Source organism: Neofelis nebulosa, chromosome 2 (assembly GCF_028018385.1).
Source record: "Neofelis nebulosa isolate mNeoNeb1 chromosome 2, mNeoNeb1.pri, whole genome shotgun sequence".
Classification (NCBI taxonomy): Eukaryota; Metazoa; Chordata; class Mammalia; order Carnivora; family Felidae; genus Neofelis; species Neofelis nebulosa.
This window is the reverse complement of record NC_080783.1, coordinates 168811739-168828987: the sequence shown is the minus strand read 5'-3', so window position 1 is coordinate 168828987 and position 17249 is coordinate 168811739. Positions and strand designations below refer to the sequence as shown.

The 17249-nt window shown below is 34.6% G+C and overlaps 1 protein-coding gene across 2 annotated transcripts in view; it reads left to right on the top strand.

The window, feature by feature from the left end:
• Nucleotides 1-17249, top strand: part of RAVER2 (ribonucleoprotein, PTB binding 2) — a 92067-nt gene that overhangs the window by 36962 nt on the left and 37856 nt on the right. Inside the window, exons 5-9 of one of the 2 annotated variants that reach the window (XM_058717121.1) lie at nucleotides 4252-4378; nucleotides 11906-11991; nucleotides 13667-13729; nucleotides 13887-13998; nucleotides 16353-16621. In XM_058717121.1, coding sequence (XP_058573104.1) covers nucleotides 4252-4378; nucleotides 11906-11991; nucleotides 13667-13729; nucleotides 13887-13998; nucleotides 16353-16621 — 657 coding nt within the window. Of the gene's footprint in view, nucleotides 1-4251; nucleotides 4379-11905; nucleotides 11992-13627; nucleotides 13730-13886; nucleotides 13999-16352; nucleotides 16622-17249 lie in introns of both variants that reach the window. The other variant, XM_058717120.1, reaches the window with a different exon arrangement.

The following is a 17249-nucleotide window of genomic DNA, read 5'->3' as shown; positions in this document are numbered from 1 at the left end:
TTGTCTGTTTGTGACTAATTTCACTTAGCATAATACCCTCCAGTTCCATCCACGTAGTTGCAAATGGCAAGATTTCATTCTTTTTGATTGCCGAGTAATACTCCATTTTATATATATACCACATCTTCTTTATCCATTCATCAGTCGATGGACATTTGGGCTCTTTCCATACTTTGGCTATTGTTGATAGTGCTGCTGCAAACATTGGGGTGCCTGTGCCCCTTTGAAACAGCACACCTGTATCCCTTGGATAGATACCTAGTGGTGTAATTGCTGGGTTGTAAGGTAGTTCTATTTTTAATTTTTTGAGGAATCTCCATACTGTTTTCCAGAGTGGCTGCACCGGTTTGCATTCCCACTAAAAGTGCAAAAGAGATCCTCTTTATCTGCATCCTTGCCAACATCTGTTGTTGCCTAAGTTGTTAATTAATGTTAGCTATTCTGACAGGTGTGAGGTGGTATCTCATTGTGGTTTGATTTGTATTTCCTTGATGATGAGTGATGTTGAGCATTTTTTCATGTGTCAGTTGGCCATCTGGATGTCGTCTTTGGAGAAGTGTCTATTCATGTCTTTTGCCCATTTCTTCACTGGATTGTTTTTGGGTGTTGAGTTTGATAAGTTCTCTATAGGTTTTGGATACTAACCCTCTATCTGATATGTCGTTTGCAAATATCTTCTCCCATTCTGTCTGTTGCCTTTTAGTTTTGCTGATTGTTTCCTTCACTGTGCAGAAACTTTTTATTTTGATGAGGCCCCAATAGTTCATTTTTGCTTTTGTTCCCTTGCGTCTGGAGATGTGTTGAGTAAGAAGTTGCTGTGGCCAAGGTCAAAGAGGTTGCTGCCTGTTTTCTCCTTGAGGATTTTGATGGCTTCTTACCTTACATCTAGGTCTTTCATCCGTTTTAAGTTTATTTTTGTGTGCTGTAAGAAAGTGGTCCAGGTTCATTGTTCTGCATGTCACTGTCCAGTTTTCCCAGCACCACTTGCTGAAGAGACTGTCTTTATTCCATTGGACATTCTTTCCTGCTTTGTCAAAGATTAGTTGGCCATACGTTTGTGGGTCCATTTCTGGATCTCTATTCTGTTCCATTGATCTGAGTTTCTGTTCTTGTGCCATTACCATACTGTCTTGATTACAGCTTTGTAATACAGCTTAAAGTCTGGGATTGTGATGCCTCCAGTTTTGGTTTTCTTTTTCAAGATTGCTTTGGCTATTCGGGGTCTTTTATGGTTCCATACAAATTTTAGGATTGTTTATTCTAGCTCTGTGAAGAATGCTGGTGTTATTTTGATAGGGATTGCTTTAGGTAGTATCGACATTTTAACAATATTTGTTCTTCCTATCCAGGAGCATGGAATATTTTTCCTTTTTCTTTTTTTTTGTGCATCTTCTTCGATTTTTTTCATAAGCTTTCTATAGTTTTCAGTGTATAGATTTTTCACCTCTTTGGTTAGATTTATTCCTAGGTATTTTATGGTTTTTGGTGTAATTATCAATGGGATAGGTTCCTTGATTTCTCTTTTTGTTGTTTCATTATTGGTGTATACGAATGCAACTGATTTCTGTGCATTGATTTTATATTGTGTGACTTTGTCGTATTCATGGATCAGTTCTAGCAGTTTTTTGGTGGAATCTTTTGGGTTTTCTATATACAGTATGTCATCTGTGAAGAGTGAAAGTTTGACCTCCTCCTGGCCGATTTGGATGACTTTTATTTCTTTGTGTTGTCTGATTGCCAAGGCTAAGTCTTCCAATACTATGTTGAATAACAGTGGAGAGCCACTTAACTCATTCTTATCTCTGTCTTACTTCCTTCTTCCTATCCCACCTACCACCATGTTGGTATCTACATTTTTATTTTACAGTTGCCTTAAATATTTCCCCCCATGGTACTAGGTTTTGTATGCAAGATTGAAATTAACTCTGATCTTACATATGTTTATTTGCACATATCATGTAACATGTCTTGTATTTACTGCATCTCATGTGATTTTCAGAGATGGTATTAATGTGGTAAATAAAAACTTTTGAGAATTTGTATAGTTGGAAGTATTTTAATTTCTTTTCACATATTTAGGTAATAGCTTAGATGAATATAAAATTATAAAAATCTATATTCAAAGTTCTTCCTTTGGCCCTTTGAAAATACTAATTTGTTGCCTTCTTAAATCCATTGTTGATGCTTGGAGGGAGATGATAATCATTTCCTGTTCCCTTTGGAAATACATTCTTTCTCACTGGAAGCTTTTAGCATATTTGTCTTTGATATTCTTAAATTTCATACCCAAAAATGTGACTAGGTGTGTTTTCCTCCTTATACATCATATCTGGAACACCGTGAATCCCTTTCATTCTGTGCTTTTTAAGTTTTCTTTAATGATGAGCAATTCTCAGCTGTTATTTCTTCAAAGACCCTGTTCTTTTTTTCTTCTCCTTCAGGGACTCTTGTTTTGTACAGGTTGACACTTCTAACCTCTTCCATTGCCTTGCTTATTCTCTTTTGTTTTGTTTGCATTTCTTATTTCCATGTTTTGTTTTGTTTATTTGCATTTTCCATTTATCCTTTTCTGATATCTTCTGGGAACTTTCTTTGAACTGATATTTCCAGTCATTGTTTTGTTTTTCAGCAACACATATTCTGTTTAACCTATCTGTTCAAGCACAGGATAGAGGATAGCGTATTGCTCTGTATGAGTTTCTTCAGTTTCCTAGTGGACAGAGTGGTGATAATATATCAACTCTGTAGAGTTGTTTTGGAAAACTAAGTGATGCAATCCATGTAAAGTGCTTAGAACAATGCCAAGTATGTGGTAAATGAGGGCTGTTTTTCTCTTTTTTTAACTTTTATATTTTTCATACCCACTATTTCAAATTAGTTATTCTTTGTAACTACTACTCCTTGATTCACATTACTGATAAAAATGTTTTTTTAAAGGATATTTATTATGTCTGTTACTATGCAGCATTCTTATTTCCTGTCCATTAATTCTGGTTTGCCTCTTACAGGTGTCTCTTACAGTTAAGGGGCTCCATTCTCTCCACATGTCTAGTTGTTGTGTTCTGTGAATACGTATTTCCCTGGGAGGATATCAGCTTCCCTGTGTGTGAATGTTTAGAGGTTGAGGGAGTACAGGCTGGACAGGGGAGAGCTAAAGCCTACTCATCTTAGCTGGGGTTTAGGGAAGGCCAGTGAGGAGTGAAGCAGAGTATCTCTGCCTTTACTATTTGTCCTTGGCTGCAACCCTTTTCCCACCTCAACCAGGCAATCCCGCACCTTTGAGAAACCCTTAATTCATTGGTCCTGTGGCTGTCACTAGATTGATGCTGCTGTTTTCCCTTCTTGTGCTGGCTGGGAAAGTCCTCATCTCTAGAGGGCAGTGTGGAGGCAGCAACATAGTTGCACAAGTAAAAAGCCCTTCCCCAAACTGGCTGTAGGTCCAGGCTCTCTCATGCTCCTTGTTGATGTCTGCCTCTGCACTAGGACCTGCTGCCTTCTATCTCTCCAGGGATTTCTCACAGGTTTTGTGTCCCATTCTCAGATTTGTCACCCTGTCCCTCTGTCTTCATAGTATCTGGGTTTAGAGTGGGATTCCAGGTGCATTGTCAGTTCTCCATTTTTTCATGGCTAGAAGTTTATAGTTTTTTATAACCGTACATTAGTATTCTCATCTATCAGGTTGGTTTTTAAAACTGAACACAATTTCAGAATTTTAGGAAGCTCCTAATTACATGTGTGTCAGTCCAGTTCAGCTTTGTATCAGAAGATTAACTTAATAAAGACCTTTATTAAAAGAAAATTTATTCGTAAGGCAACCCACATTATTATGCTTTGGATAAACATTATAGTAAGGCTCTTCTGTAGTATAAGATATTCATACTGCGTCGACAGATTATCTCCCTGTTAATATATTCAGATACCCTTGGCATCTTTCTACTTGTATGAAGAGATTTAGCTACCTAAATTGTTTTTGTTTTTGTTTTATCTTACTAAATCGTTAGTCCTCTTAGAGCCGATTTGTATTTCACTGAGACATTTTATGATGATTTCAGTATATGCTGTACAGTATTTATAGTATATATCTTAACATTATAATTAGAAATTGTAGAATATATAAAAAAATGTATCATAGCAATTTGCCTGTATCATTAAAAGATCAGATGAATGAGAATTTCTGAAAGAAAACCTTTAAAATTTCATCTTTTGTACTTATCCTTGTTATAATGTTTCCTATTTCTGTATTTATTAAAGATGCACAGTAATCAAAAAGGCTTACTTCCAGAGCCAAATCCTGTACAAATTATGAAAAGTTTGAACAACCCTGCCCTGTTACAAGTCCTTCTACAACCCCAGCTTTGTGGACGAGCTGTTAAACCAGGTAAGCACCATGGCACTGATTAAATATAGAAGGTTGGCATGAAGTCAGTTTGTGCTGTTTTATATGAAAAACGCATTTAAATTAGTCCAAAAATATTTTTCTAGGACTTGTCATGAATTTTAATTAATGGTCTGAGGTGATAATATGTTTTGCCTGTTTTTGGTAGATACAATCTGCTTATACGTTTCCCGATTTCTTTTACCTTTTTAAAACCAGTTTAGCTCATAATTAAATGACAGGAATTTAAAGACCAGAGAATTAATACATTACATTGTTATGGACTGTATCAACAGATGATATGATACTTTTCTAAGTAATATTTTTAGCAGAATTACTTTGTTCAAAAATGCTAAAGTTATGTTTCCTTTTTGCTCTTTTTTGTTGAAAAATAGTTTTACTTTGTAGAAAATAACAAAAGCATTATGGAAATCTTTATAATATTGGTATATATTAAATATCTGTTTAGTATTCCTTCTCTGATAAGAGCCTGCCTTTTGAAATGTACAACTATATGTACATAAAATGTATACTTTAGCATTATGAAGTGAATTTTTATATTCAACATTAAAGTTTAGAATAAAAATGTTTAAATACATTTTATGTTTGTTTCAACACTGACTGGTTGAACTGGTTATGTTGTTTCAACACCAGCTAGTGGACTGCAATTCAGTTCTAGCACTAACTACCCAGGGTTAGCACAGACCCCAGAAGTTAAGGGCTTAGTCACCAACAGGTCTGCCTCTCCTTATGCACCAGGTGTCAATTCAGGGGGGCCCCAAGCCACCTGTACTTCTGACCCCCTGGCTACAATTCAGGGATTCCAATGACCACCCCAGGTTTGATGATTTACTGAAACAGTTCATAGGGCTTAGGAAAGCACTATACTTATGATTACCGTTTGATTATAAAGGCTACAACTCAGAAACAACCAAAAGAAAATACTCTTAGAGCTAGGTCTAGGAGGGCCCTGAATGCAGAGCTTTGGTGATCTTTTCCCATGGAGTCAGAGCACATCTCTGTGTTCGCCAGCTAGAGATGTCTACTGAATTAAATTTGGCATTCAGAGTTTTTATTGAAGTTTTGTTATGTAAGCAATGACGACCTGTTATTGAACTCAATCTCCAGTTTCACTCTTCTCTCTGGAGATCAGGAGGTCCTGCTGATACCACGTGGCCCAAAGCCCCAGCCCCCTAATCACATAGCTGGTGTTTCTGGCAAGAGCAGTCCCCCCATAAAGGCCCACCTTGAGTCACCTCATTAGCATAACAAAGACACTTGTACCACTCAGAAAATTGTGTGGATCTAGTATTCCTTCTAGGAACCAGGGACAAAGACCAGTTAAATTTTGTATTATACAACAATAGTCATAGTAATAAATATGTCCCATAATCATCAATTATTTGTGTGTAAGAAGCAGCATTAGAAGTTTTCTGGTTCAGCCTGTTACATAATCAGATATCTCTTCTACAATTTTAATGGTATAGAGATAGTTTTTTACGTCTTGATTACTTAAAGCATGAGAAGCTCATTATTTCCCAAGGCAACCTATTCCCTAATTAGACAAATTTATTTACTAGAGTTTTTTTTAAATATTAGATGGTAATCCCTATAATTTTAGCCACTTATTCTAGTTCTTCCTCTGAAGAAACACAGGATAAATCTATTCCTTCTTCCATAAGAAAAGACTTCTAATAATATTTGAAAAGACAGCTACCATGAGACCTTAGTCATTTTTGGTTTTCCCTGTCTTCTATTCTCCAGGTCAGTGGTCTTCTTAAAATTTATTTATTTTTTGAATATGCAGCCATATCAGTAAAATAAATTTTGAGCAGAGCCCCAGTGTATACAGTATATGTATCAATTATATGTCAGTTATATAAATGCACCCTTGTCGACCTGTATATTAAGAAATGATAAAACTTAATATTTTTTATTTAAGGATGAAAGTTATTATGAACAAGAATTCTAGTATTTTTTTCTACACCTCGTTAACTTCTTTGAAGACTACCGTTTTGTATTTGGCTTTCCATAATATGTCCCAAGATACGCTCTCAGGCCTCCCCAACTGGTTGTCCTCTTGTAGATAACAGCCTAGGTTTTCTGATTTGTCTAGAAATAGGGTATACACAGACATGAACATATCCTGTAAATGGGTTTTGATCAGCATAGAATGTGGTGGGATTTCCCTCCTGTGATCATTCTGTTGCTGTTCATGCAGTCCAAGATTGTATTAGTGTTTGAGGGAAGTATTTCATGCTCTTGGGTCTTTTAGAAAGTATTGTCCACATCTTTGGACTCTGGGCTCTCTTTAGTAACTCCTGTCCAATATTAGTTTTTGTCTTTTCATCTGAGAATATATATTCTCTACTCTGCTTTTCTACTCAGATTGATGTATGGCCAAGAAATAAGTTATGCTTATTTTAGGGATAGTTTCACAATTTTAAATAGGATGTTTCAGTATTACACTGATGGAGAAATTATTTCACCAAGCTTGCTTTCTTCCTTTGTGTGGAGTGGCAAGGGAGGAAGATTAAATCTCCTTAACGTAAACACATGCAAAGCTTCTGGAGGATGTAATGACAGTTTCTTGGTGGTTAGGAAAGACTAAGTGTCTTGTTAATCAGTAAATGCCACCTGTATTTCCTTTATCTTTTTAAAAAAATTTTTTAATGTTTATTCATTTTTGAGAGACAGAGCATGAGTCGGGGAGGGGCAGAGAGTGAGGGAGACACAGAACCTGAGTCAGGCTCCAGGCTCTGAGCTGTCAGCACAGAGCCTGACGTGGAGCTCGAACTCACGGACTGCAGGATCATGACCTGAGCCAAAGTCGGACGCTCAACCGACTGAGCCACCAGGCACCCCTGTCCTTTACTGTATCTAACTCTATCCCTTACTGTATTTTGAGCTCCTCACAGAGGGCTCTGAGCAACCTAAGAATTATAATTCATTATAATTATGTTTATATTAAGTAGTATAGATATTTATATTTATACCCTCGCTCTTCTTCCTTCTCATTTCATTTCTCAAATAACTCACACTTATTTACCTGTTTTTAGTTTGCCTCTCCCACTAGAATGTAAGTTCTATAACTACAAAGATTTATGTCTTGTTCATCTCCTGCACCTAAAGCAACTGTTAATTATAATGAAAGGAACTTAAATAGTTATTTACAGATCAATCTTCTTCCTCTGTATCTCTGTTCCACAGCTTATACATACCTTGTTACTCACATATGGTCTGTTCTACAAATTCTCAACTACTCTGCCTTTTCTGTCTAATCTGTACACTTCCATCAGCTTGATTTTCCTTTCAGACCCAGTTTGGTTATGTTACTCTGACCATACTGATCTTTTCTCTTCAATCCAAACCTTTTAACCAACTTCAAAATACAATGTAAATATTCTAGACATCCTTCTTTATATGTATGTGTGTGTGTCCCTTTTAAATTTTAACTAGTATGCAATTACTTATAGTCTAAATTGTTTTTTTAACAGCTTTATTGAGTTGTATTTGCATATTAATCTACACATATTTAGACTGTAAAAATTTATAAGTTGCCATATGTATAAAACCATTGTGTACATAATTTTTATATATAAGTATACACCCATATGTGTATTGCCATAATCAAAATAATGAACATATTTATAACTCTCAGAAGTTTCATTTTGTCTTCTTATAATCTCCCTCTCCTCCATCCCTAGGAAACTACTGATTTGACTTCTGTCACTATAGTTTGTCTTCTCTAGAAATTTATATAAATGGAATCACCCTGAAATTTATATAAATGGAATAAAATAAAATTACTATTTTGAGACTCATTCATGTTTCATGTATCAGTAGTTTTTTGTTTTTTTTTTTTTAATGGAGCCATATTGCATTCCATGGTTTGCATATCTATTGAATTGTTGATGAACATTTAGGTTATCTCTAGTTTGGGATTGTTACAAATAAAATTTCTGCGAACATTTGTGTGTTAGTCTTTCTGCAGACTTATGCTTTTATTTCTCCCTGCTAAATATCTAGTTGTGGAATGGCCAGGGCATGTGGTAGGTGTAGGTTTGAGTTATAAGAAACTCTCCCATCTGTTTTCCATTGTGGTTAAACCACTTTGCATTCTCACTCATCAATATCTAGGGCTCCAGTTTGCTTCATATTCTCACCAACACTTGTTATGTTCCTCCTTTAATTTTAGCCTTTCTATTGGGTATCTCACAGTGGTTTTGACTATTCCTTTAAATGATTTTGAACATCTTTTAAAATGCTAATTAGTCCTCTTTATATCTTTTTTGTTATATCATTTTAAATATTTTATGCCTTTTTCTTATTAAGTAGTTATCTTTTTCTTATTATCTTTTTCTTATTAAGTAGTAAGTGTTCTTTATTCGAGGTACAAGTCCACTGTTGTATGTATGGGTTTGCACATATTTTCTTTCACTCTGCAAGTTTTCCTTTATTTTCTTAACAGTGTCCTTTGAAGAGCAAAATCTATTATTTTGGCAAAGTCCAATTTGTTTTTCGTTAAAATTTGTACATCTTTTGTCATATTTAAGAAATCTTAAAAAAAATCTTTGCCAAATTTTAGGTCATTAAGATGCTCTCATATATTGTCTTTGAGAAATTTTATAATTTTGTCTTTTATATTTAGATTTCTGGTTTATGTTAATTTTTGTTTATGGTGTGAAGCTAAGTAAAGGTGCAGGTTAATTTTTTACCGTTGTTCCACCATCGTTTGTTAAAAAAGATTATCCTTTTCCATTGAATTGCTTGACGCCTTTTTTCAAAGATCAGTTCACTCTGTATGTGTGTATGGCTCTATCTCTGGATTCTCCATTCCATTCCATTGATCTAAACATTTGTCTTTATCCCAGTACTGCATTGTCTTGATAAATGTAGCTTTATAACAAGCCCTGAAATCAGTGAGTGTAAATCCTTCATTTTGTTTTGCCTATTCTCTGTCCTTTGTGTTAATATATAAATTTTGGAACTAGACTGTCAATTTCCATGAAAAAATGTCAGTAATTTAATTGGGATTGTGTTAAATCTATACTAATTTGGATAGAATTGACAACAGTGTTGAGGTTGAGCCATACATATGGTATATTTCTCAATTAAGGTCTTATTAATTTTTCTCAGAAATAATTTGTAAATTTCAAGGTACAAATATTACACATATTTTGTCAGTTATTCATAGTATTTTACATTTCTTGATACTATTTTAAATAGTATTGCCTTTAAATTTAAATTTCGAATTTCTTATTTCTAGCATATGAAAGTACACTTGATTTTGTATATATTGTATCTTGCAACCTAGCTTATTATTTCTTGTAGGTTTTGTTCTTAGGATTTTCTATATACACAATCATGTAATCCACTAATAAACACATTTTCACTTCTTCCTTTCCAATATGTGTGACTTTTACTTCTTTTTCTTGCTTTATTGCAATATACAGAAATTCAGCATAATTTGTGCATTGAACTGGTAAGAATGCACATCTTTGCCTTGTTTCTGATCTTGAGGAGAGAACATTCATTCTTTTACTGTCATATTAGCTATAGCTTTTTCACAGATTTGCTTTTTCAAGCTGAGAAATTTGCCTTCTATTTCTATATTGCAGAGAAATTTTGTCGTGATAATTGCTAGAATTTATCCAGTGCTTTTATCCATTAATTGAGATCATCATATGTGTTTTTTGTTTTTGTTTGGTCTGCTAGCATAATGAATTACATTAATTTTTGAATGTTAAACCAACCTTTTATTACAAGGGTAAACCTCATTTGGTCATGATGTATTATAGTCCTTTGTACATATTGTTGATTGATAGTGTTGTTCAGGACTTCTTGAGGGGAGGATGGGGCACAATGGAAGAAGTTAAGGATAAAGGCAGTTATATGTGAGACTGTAGACATTTCCAGAGTGTTTTGATTCTGGTGGTGGTTGTTTTAAACTGGGAAATACTGTCTTCATTAAAAGCTGTGAAAAAATATTTTTTAATGTTTTAAAACAAAATACAGTGACTAACTGAAAAAAAGAGAGGAGTTGGTGTTGAAATCTCTAACCATAATTGTGGATTTGTCTACTTTTTTAGTTCTAGAAATTTTTGCCTTCTGTATTTTGAAGCTTTGTTATTTGAGGCACATTTAAGATTGTTGTATCCTCCTGATGACCCCTTTATTGTTATGAAATGACCGTTTTATCCCTCTTTCCTAATAAACAATCTGTCTTTATAAACAACTCAGCTAATGACCTAATCTTCCTACCACCTGTTGTGAAACAGGATCCTTCTAAAGAAAACAATTTGCTCTAATTTTATTTTTGAGAGAGAGAGGAAGCAAGAGAGAGAGAGAGAGAGCGAGCAAGTGTGAGCGCGCATGAGTTGGGGAGGGACAGAAAGAGGCACAGAATCTGGAAGCAGGCTCCAGGCTCTGAGCTGTCAGCAGGGCTCGAACTCATGGATGATGAGATCATGACCTGAGCCGAAGTTGGAAGCTCAACCAACTGAGCTACCCAGGTGCCACCAAAGAAAACACTTTTGAACAGTTTTCCAAAGATGGACTAGTTTAGCAAGTAATAAAAACTTGTGCTTTTTTAAACATGGGATAAACTTGTAGACATGTTATATGTGAATTTCAAATATTTTTGATTGTTAGATTAAATGCTTTTTTTTTAAGGCACTTATTTTTTTCCCTTTCTTTTTTTTATAAATAAGACAACACAATTCTTTATTTTTTTTAAGTAAGCTCTCCATCCAATGTCAGGCTTAAATTCATGACCCACAGATCAAGAGCCACATGAGTCACAAGTTCTACCAACCGAGCCAGCCAGGCTCCCTAAGATGAAATGCTTTTTGAAGCACTTTCTATGCCTGACCATTCCTAGTTGCTTTGTAATAATTAGATGAAATTACTTCACATATTTTCTATCTCATGGTTCTGTCTATATATTATTTATTTTGAAAACATCTCTTTTAATATATACTCTGGTATTTGTCATCAGGCAAACTTGGTAAAAAGTGTGGCTATTTATTCCTTTTATCAACTATGTATTGTTTCTTTTGTTTTTATTATATAAATATTTTTATGTACATATATTCTCTTCTTAAATGGATTGTAAGCTCTTCAAAGGAAAAGACTGTATGTTCTTGGCTTTCCCACCCACTCTACTCCCTGCCAACATACCCCAAAAATCTAACACAAATATGGAGCAAATGACAGGGGTTCAGTTAGTATTATACTTACTCTAATACATGGAGTTAGTTTTGTTGCTCGAAGAACTAGAGAAGAGAAAGCCTAGGGTTGGTGTTTTATTATCTTGACAAGAAGGTGTTGGGATTTGAAATCAAATTCTGATTTTGAATCACGGGGAAGGGAGCTTGTTACTTCTTGTGTGACAAGGTCAGTATATAATTGACCTTTCAATAAACTTGTTAAAAGTTTTAAAAACTATATTTATTTACCCTTTTTGGAGTTTATTTGTTTTTGAATCCCGTGTATGTCATGAAGTTAAATATTTTATTTTCTTAAAAGCAGTTCTTGGAACACCTCACAGCTTGCCACATCTGATGAATCCATCCATCTCCCCTGCATTTTTACATCTGAATAAAGCACATCAGGTATATAAATGGCATTGAGTACTGAAGTATCAAACATTTGGAGTGACTCATTTGTTTGCTCTTAACATTTAAAATTCTTGAGAAGTTAAATGAGTATTTCATCTCTAAAAAAAAATTCTTAGTAATAACTATGGCTACATGAAAACACAGGACATCAGATCAAATTAAGCTGATCAAAGCAGTATAGTTCTGTTTATAGGGCATTAAGGGAAGAGAGGTGTATTTTGTGGCATATTTTTCTAGAAATAAGTAGTAAAAACAAGTCTTATGTGGTCTTAACTCAAAGTATTCACAGAAAGAAAAAAATGAATGAATGTGAACTCTTAATTTTTAAATTTTAGTCTATATGAAAATAATTCATACAAGAATAAAAATGTTTTTCTTACCTTCTTCAGATAAGTATTTTAAAACGTATTTGTATATAAACATAATATTGGAGATAAATGCTACTCATTAATTTCTGGTACTGCTTAAGGCTGTGTCTATATAGAAGCCTAATTACAAATCCAACCTAATGTATGATAGATGATGAATGTAGCTTAATGAATGAGTAGTCCTAAACTGAGCTTTGGAAGAGAAGGTTTATCTTTTATTTTTCATTTTTGGAATCTAACGTAGGACCTTGTACACTAGAGGGTCTTTATTCATTCATTTAGTCAACATATTGAGAATCTAACATGTACTGGACACTGTGCTGGTCATTGAGGCTATAGCGTTGAACAAAAACATTCATGGTCCTTTGTTCTTGAAGAATTTCAACAAATATAGAAAACAAATGTTAATTATAATAAGTTGCGAAGAGTGACATGAGAGGGGAGTTCAGAGTACTGATGATATTCTCTTTATTTTAGAATTAAGACAAGAATGCTTAATTTTGCCCAGAAGGTCTATCCAAGCTGGCCTCTGCTGCCTCTCCTGTTCATTGGGTATCACTATCCCAGCAATAATGGCCTGCTTTTGGTCCTCGAAGGACTTTGCTCTCTTCTTGTTCTTTGCTCCTGCTGCTGCTTCTACCTGGAATGCTCCCCACCTCAATACCACCTAAGTCCCCCAGACTTCACCTAGTTCTTTCTCCACAGCCTTCAGATCTCTGTGCAAGAGTTAGTTCCTCAGGGAAAATTTCCTTGAATTCACCAACCTAAATCAAATCCCCAGCTATTCTCATAGCTCCTGTATTTTTCTTTCACATACTCATCACCATTTGTAATTATATGTTTTTAATATTAATGTCTCCCTCCCTCAGGAACCTCTAAGATCTGTGAGGGCAGATCGTATTTTGTATTTCACATTATGTAGCACTGTACCTGGCACACAGTAAGTGCTCAGTAAATATGTGTTGGATGATTAAATGAATAAATAAATGATTGAATGACACTGACATAAAGCCAAAAGGGGGTTGGGGGAGGAAGAAGGATGAAAGAAAAAAAGATCTGGAGTTAGTTCTATGACCACATAATCACATCTTGTATATTATTAAAAGAATTAATTAGCATTGCCTGAAGTAGGAAAGTAGGATATTAAGAAGCTATTGGCTTTTGCTCAGATCAACTGGAGAACTGAACTTTAAAATGAATTGGGTTCTGTGAAAAGTAGCTTTTCAAAATTAAACTAACTTGATGCTTTATCATTTTCACAGAGCACAGTTATGGGTAATACTTCTAATTTATTCCTTCAGAATCTTTCTCATGTACCATTGGCACAGCAACAATTAATGAAGTTTGAGAATATTCCTAATAATGTAAGTATGGCATTGTTTTTTTCTTTGGAATTGAGTTCATTCCTTTTCTGTATTCAGGCTGTCAGATTGTTTATGAACATTCACATGTGTAGCCTTTTCATTTGGTGATATCCTGCTGCCATGAGCAGAAGTCTTATTTTCTTTTCTTCTTTTGCAGAAACCGGGCTTACTTGGAGATCCCCCAGCCATGATACTTCAAACCACAGTAGGGATGGGGTCAGCGCTTCCTTTGAAAACAGAGTTGGGTCATCATGGAGAAGCACATAAAAGTAAATGACATGCATTTACTGAGAAGTCTGGAAACAATCAGATTTGAGATTTAAAGATGGTTTACCTATATTCTGCTTTTATTTACAGAAAGGTTAAATTTGAGTTTTATTCAGTCATTTAAAATTTTAAGAGCCCTCTTGGCTTTTCTATTTTTCATATAAGAAAACTATTGATAAGTTATTGATGGACTTGCTTCCATGCCAAGATCACATTTTCCCTGTTGGATATGCTTTAATATTTGATGACTGTTCACAGCAGCATGAGGCAAAGACATAGATCCCTTTGAGAGTGACGTGCTGCCCACTGGGCTGACAACATATTACATAGATATCCATTTAATTTTTGCCTGAATAAGAAACCCTTAGCTTTTAAAGAAATATGTGGTATTTTGGTAAACTTTGATGATTTATTTGTATTATTTTTTAAATGTGATCTCCAAACTAGTAGTCGAAGAAAAATAACAACATGTGTACTCTGTGTTTCTGAAAAGATGACAAATTTAAACATTTTTTTAAAATGTTTATTTATTTTTGAGACAGAGGGAGACAGCACGAGTGGGGGAGGGGCAGAGAGAGGGGGGAGACAGAATCTGAAACAGGCTCCAGGCTCTGAGCTGTTAGGACAGAGCCCGATGAGGGGCTCGAATCCACAATTGTGAGATCATTACCTGAGCCGAAGTCTGATGCTTAACCAACCGAGCCACCCAGGTGCCCCTGAAAAGATGACAAATTTAAACAAAACAATTATTTTTTAGAAAAACAAAAGCATCTGGTATACCAAGATTTCTTATTGGAATGCGACTTGAAAGGAACTTTCAGTTTGAAGTGTAATTGAAATTTGTCTTAAGTGATTATGCTGGGAAAAGAGAAGGGCCACAAGTAATTTAAAAAAAAAGTCAATTAAATATAGGGTAGTATATTTTGCCTTTGCAGGAAGCCAGCAAGTCAAATGATCAAATAAATCCACCAATTCTGATTGTTTAAATTGACTGGGTGAAAGTTAAACTAGTATACAGACAGGTGTAGAAATTTTTATGGTATGATGGAGCCTTTTCCAAAAATTAAATTTTATATCACTAAAAGTTCATGCAGATGTTTAAAAAAATTTTTTTTAACGTTTATTTATTTTTAAAAGAGAGCAACAGAGAATGAACAGGGGAGGGGCAGAGAGAGAGAGAGACACAGAATCCAAAGCAGGCTCTAGGCTCTGACCTGTCAGCACAGAGCTCCACGTGGGGCTCAAACCCACTATCCGTGAGATCACGACCTGAGCCGAAGTTGAATGCTTAACCGAGAGCCACCCACCCTTCATGCAGATGTTTATTATTTGTGTTGGGTTAAATAATAAGCTATTTGCTTTTGCATAAACTGCTTTAAGAACATTTAAAATTCAAAATGTCCAAATAAATACATTGCTAGAAGAACTGAAGTATCCACCTCTATTTAGTACTAGAAATAATTTAAGAAATTTGTTCAGTGAATTTGTAAAGTATAAATTTGACTTAACGTACTTATCAAAATTAGCTCTTTTCTTCTAATTGTGAGCCATAGATTTTTAAAAAGTGGAATGGTTCAAAATTTTCCTATTAAAATTTTCATCTCTTCCAGAATTTCTTGGTATTTCCTGTAAATAAAAATGTAAAGCTTTCATGTGTTAAATTGGTGCCTATCTATTCACAAATAGTACAGTTTTTTAAACCAGGGTTATGCTGATGTTTAAAAACCAGCTCTCTAGGTCTAAAAAAAAAGTCTTGATTTTCATAGCATTTGTAGAGGTCTATGTGTAAGCACTACAAGTCATGGCCAATTGCACACTACCCACATGAAGACACTGAATTCAGGAGCTGGGAAAAGATACCCATAGTCAGCTGTTATGAACTGGTACAAGTTGGCTGACCAAAACTATTATTGGATTTAATTTAACTTTATTTTTAAGTGTCAGAGAATTTTTTCAGCTGAAGACTTAATTATTTATGGAAGCAGGCAAATTACAGTGATTGGGCATTAAAACAAAGGCACCTGATGTAACTTAAGTGCCAAAAAGTATACACATTTTGCTCTCATATTTTACAATATACAGCTAAAACTTGGAGTTAAAAAATATCCTTGAGATTATCCTGGAAGTTGTTGAAAATAAGGAAAGCATGATTACTGTTATAGGGTTTGTTTTTATTACCCCCATATGGAAACCTGCTACTTTACAACCACTAACTTCATGTTTTAAATATAACTCTTCTCTAACGGGCACAAAATAGTTTTTTCCACATTTTGCCCATAACTTAACAAACATCCAAAGGACTGTTGTGAAGAACTCTTGTCTAATCAAACCTTTTTGCATTTGTGGTTTATTACAGCATCTAATCTGATTCCAACTCAAACAACTATAACAGCTGGAATGGGCATGTTACCATTCTTTCCAAATCAGCACATTGCTGGACAAGCTGGGCCAGGGCACGGGAATACTCAGGAGAAACAGCCAGCCTCGGTGGGGAAGGCAGAAGGAAATTTCTCAGGGTCACAGGCTTATCTTCAGAGCTTTCCAAACCTTACTGCAGGAGGCTTGCTGACAGGACACCATAAGCAACAGCAGAGTCAGCCAAGAGGCTCGGAGATAAGTTCAGGGGTAAGAACATTGTATTTATGCATATATAGACACACACAAACACACAAGTACACACATATACATGTGTATACTACATGTATGTAGATAATACGCAGGAATATATATGTCTATTCTTTTAAAATTTTTTAAATTCTAATTCTAGAGGATTCTAATTTGGGGCTTATTTTACAGGTAATGTAATTTATGAAGTATCATAAAGTATCTTCAGTATTTTTAAATTCCAAAGAAAGTTAATAATATACTTAAAGTATAGAAATGTGGATTACAAACTAGATGATTGATATATCAATGACATGATTTTTTCATAGTGTGCATTTACTTCTCAAAATAAAAGAAAATATTGCACTCATAAAACTGTTATTATAAGCAAACAACCCATCTTTTGATAAGTTATGCCAGCTGATGTTTGTGACTATGCTTAATTACTTACCAGTTTGTAAATAAAATAATTTCAATTTGAAGAAAATGAGTTTTTTAAGTATGTAAAATAACTTAAATATGGATTCTTTATTCTTCTAGATACTTTTCTAAAATTCAGTATTTCAATTAGAATTCAGAATTCTAATATTCACAAATGCTTGATATTTTAGAAATGAAATATAAACCAAGTTCAAAATTTGTAGTTTGG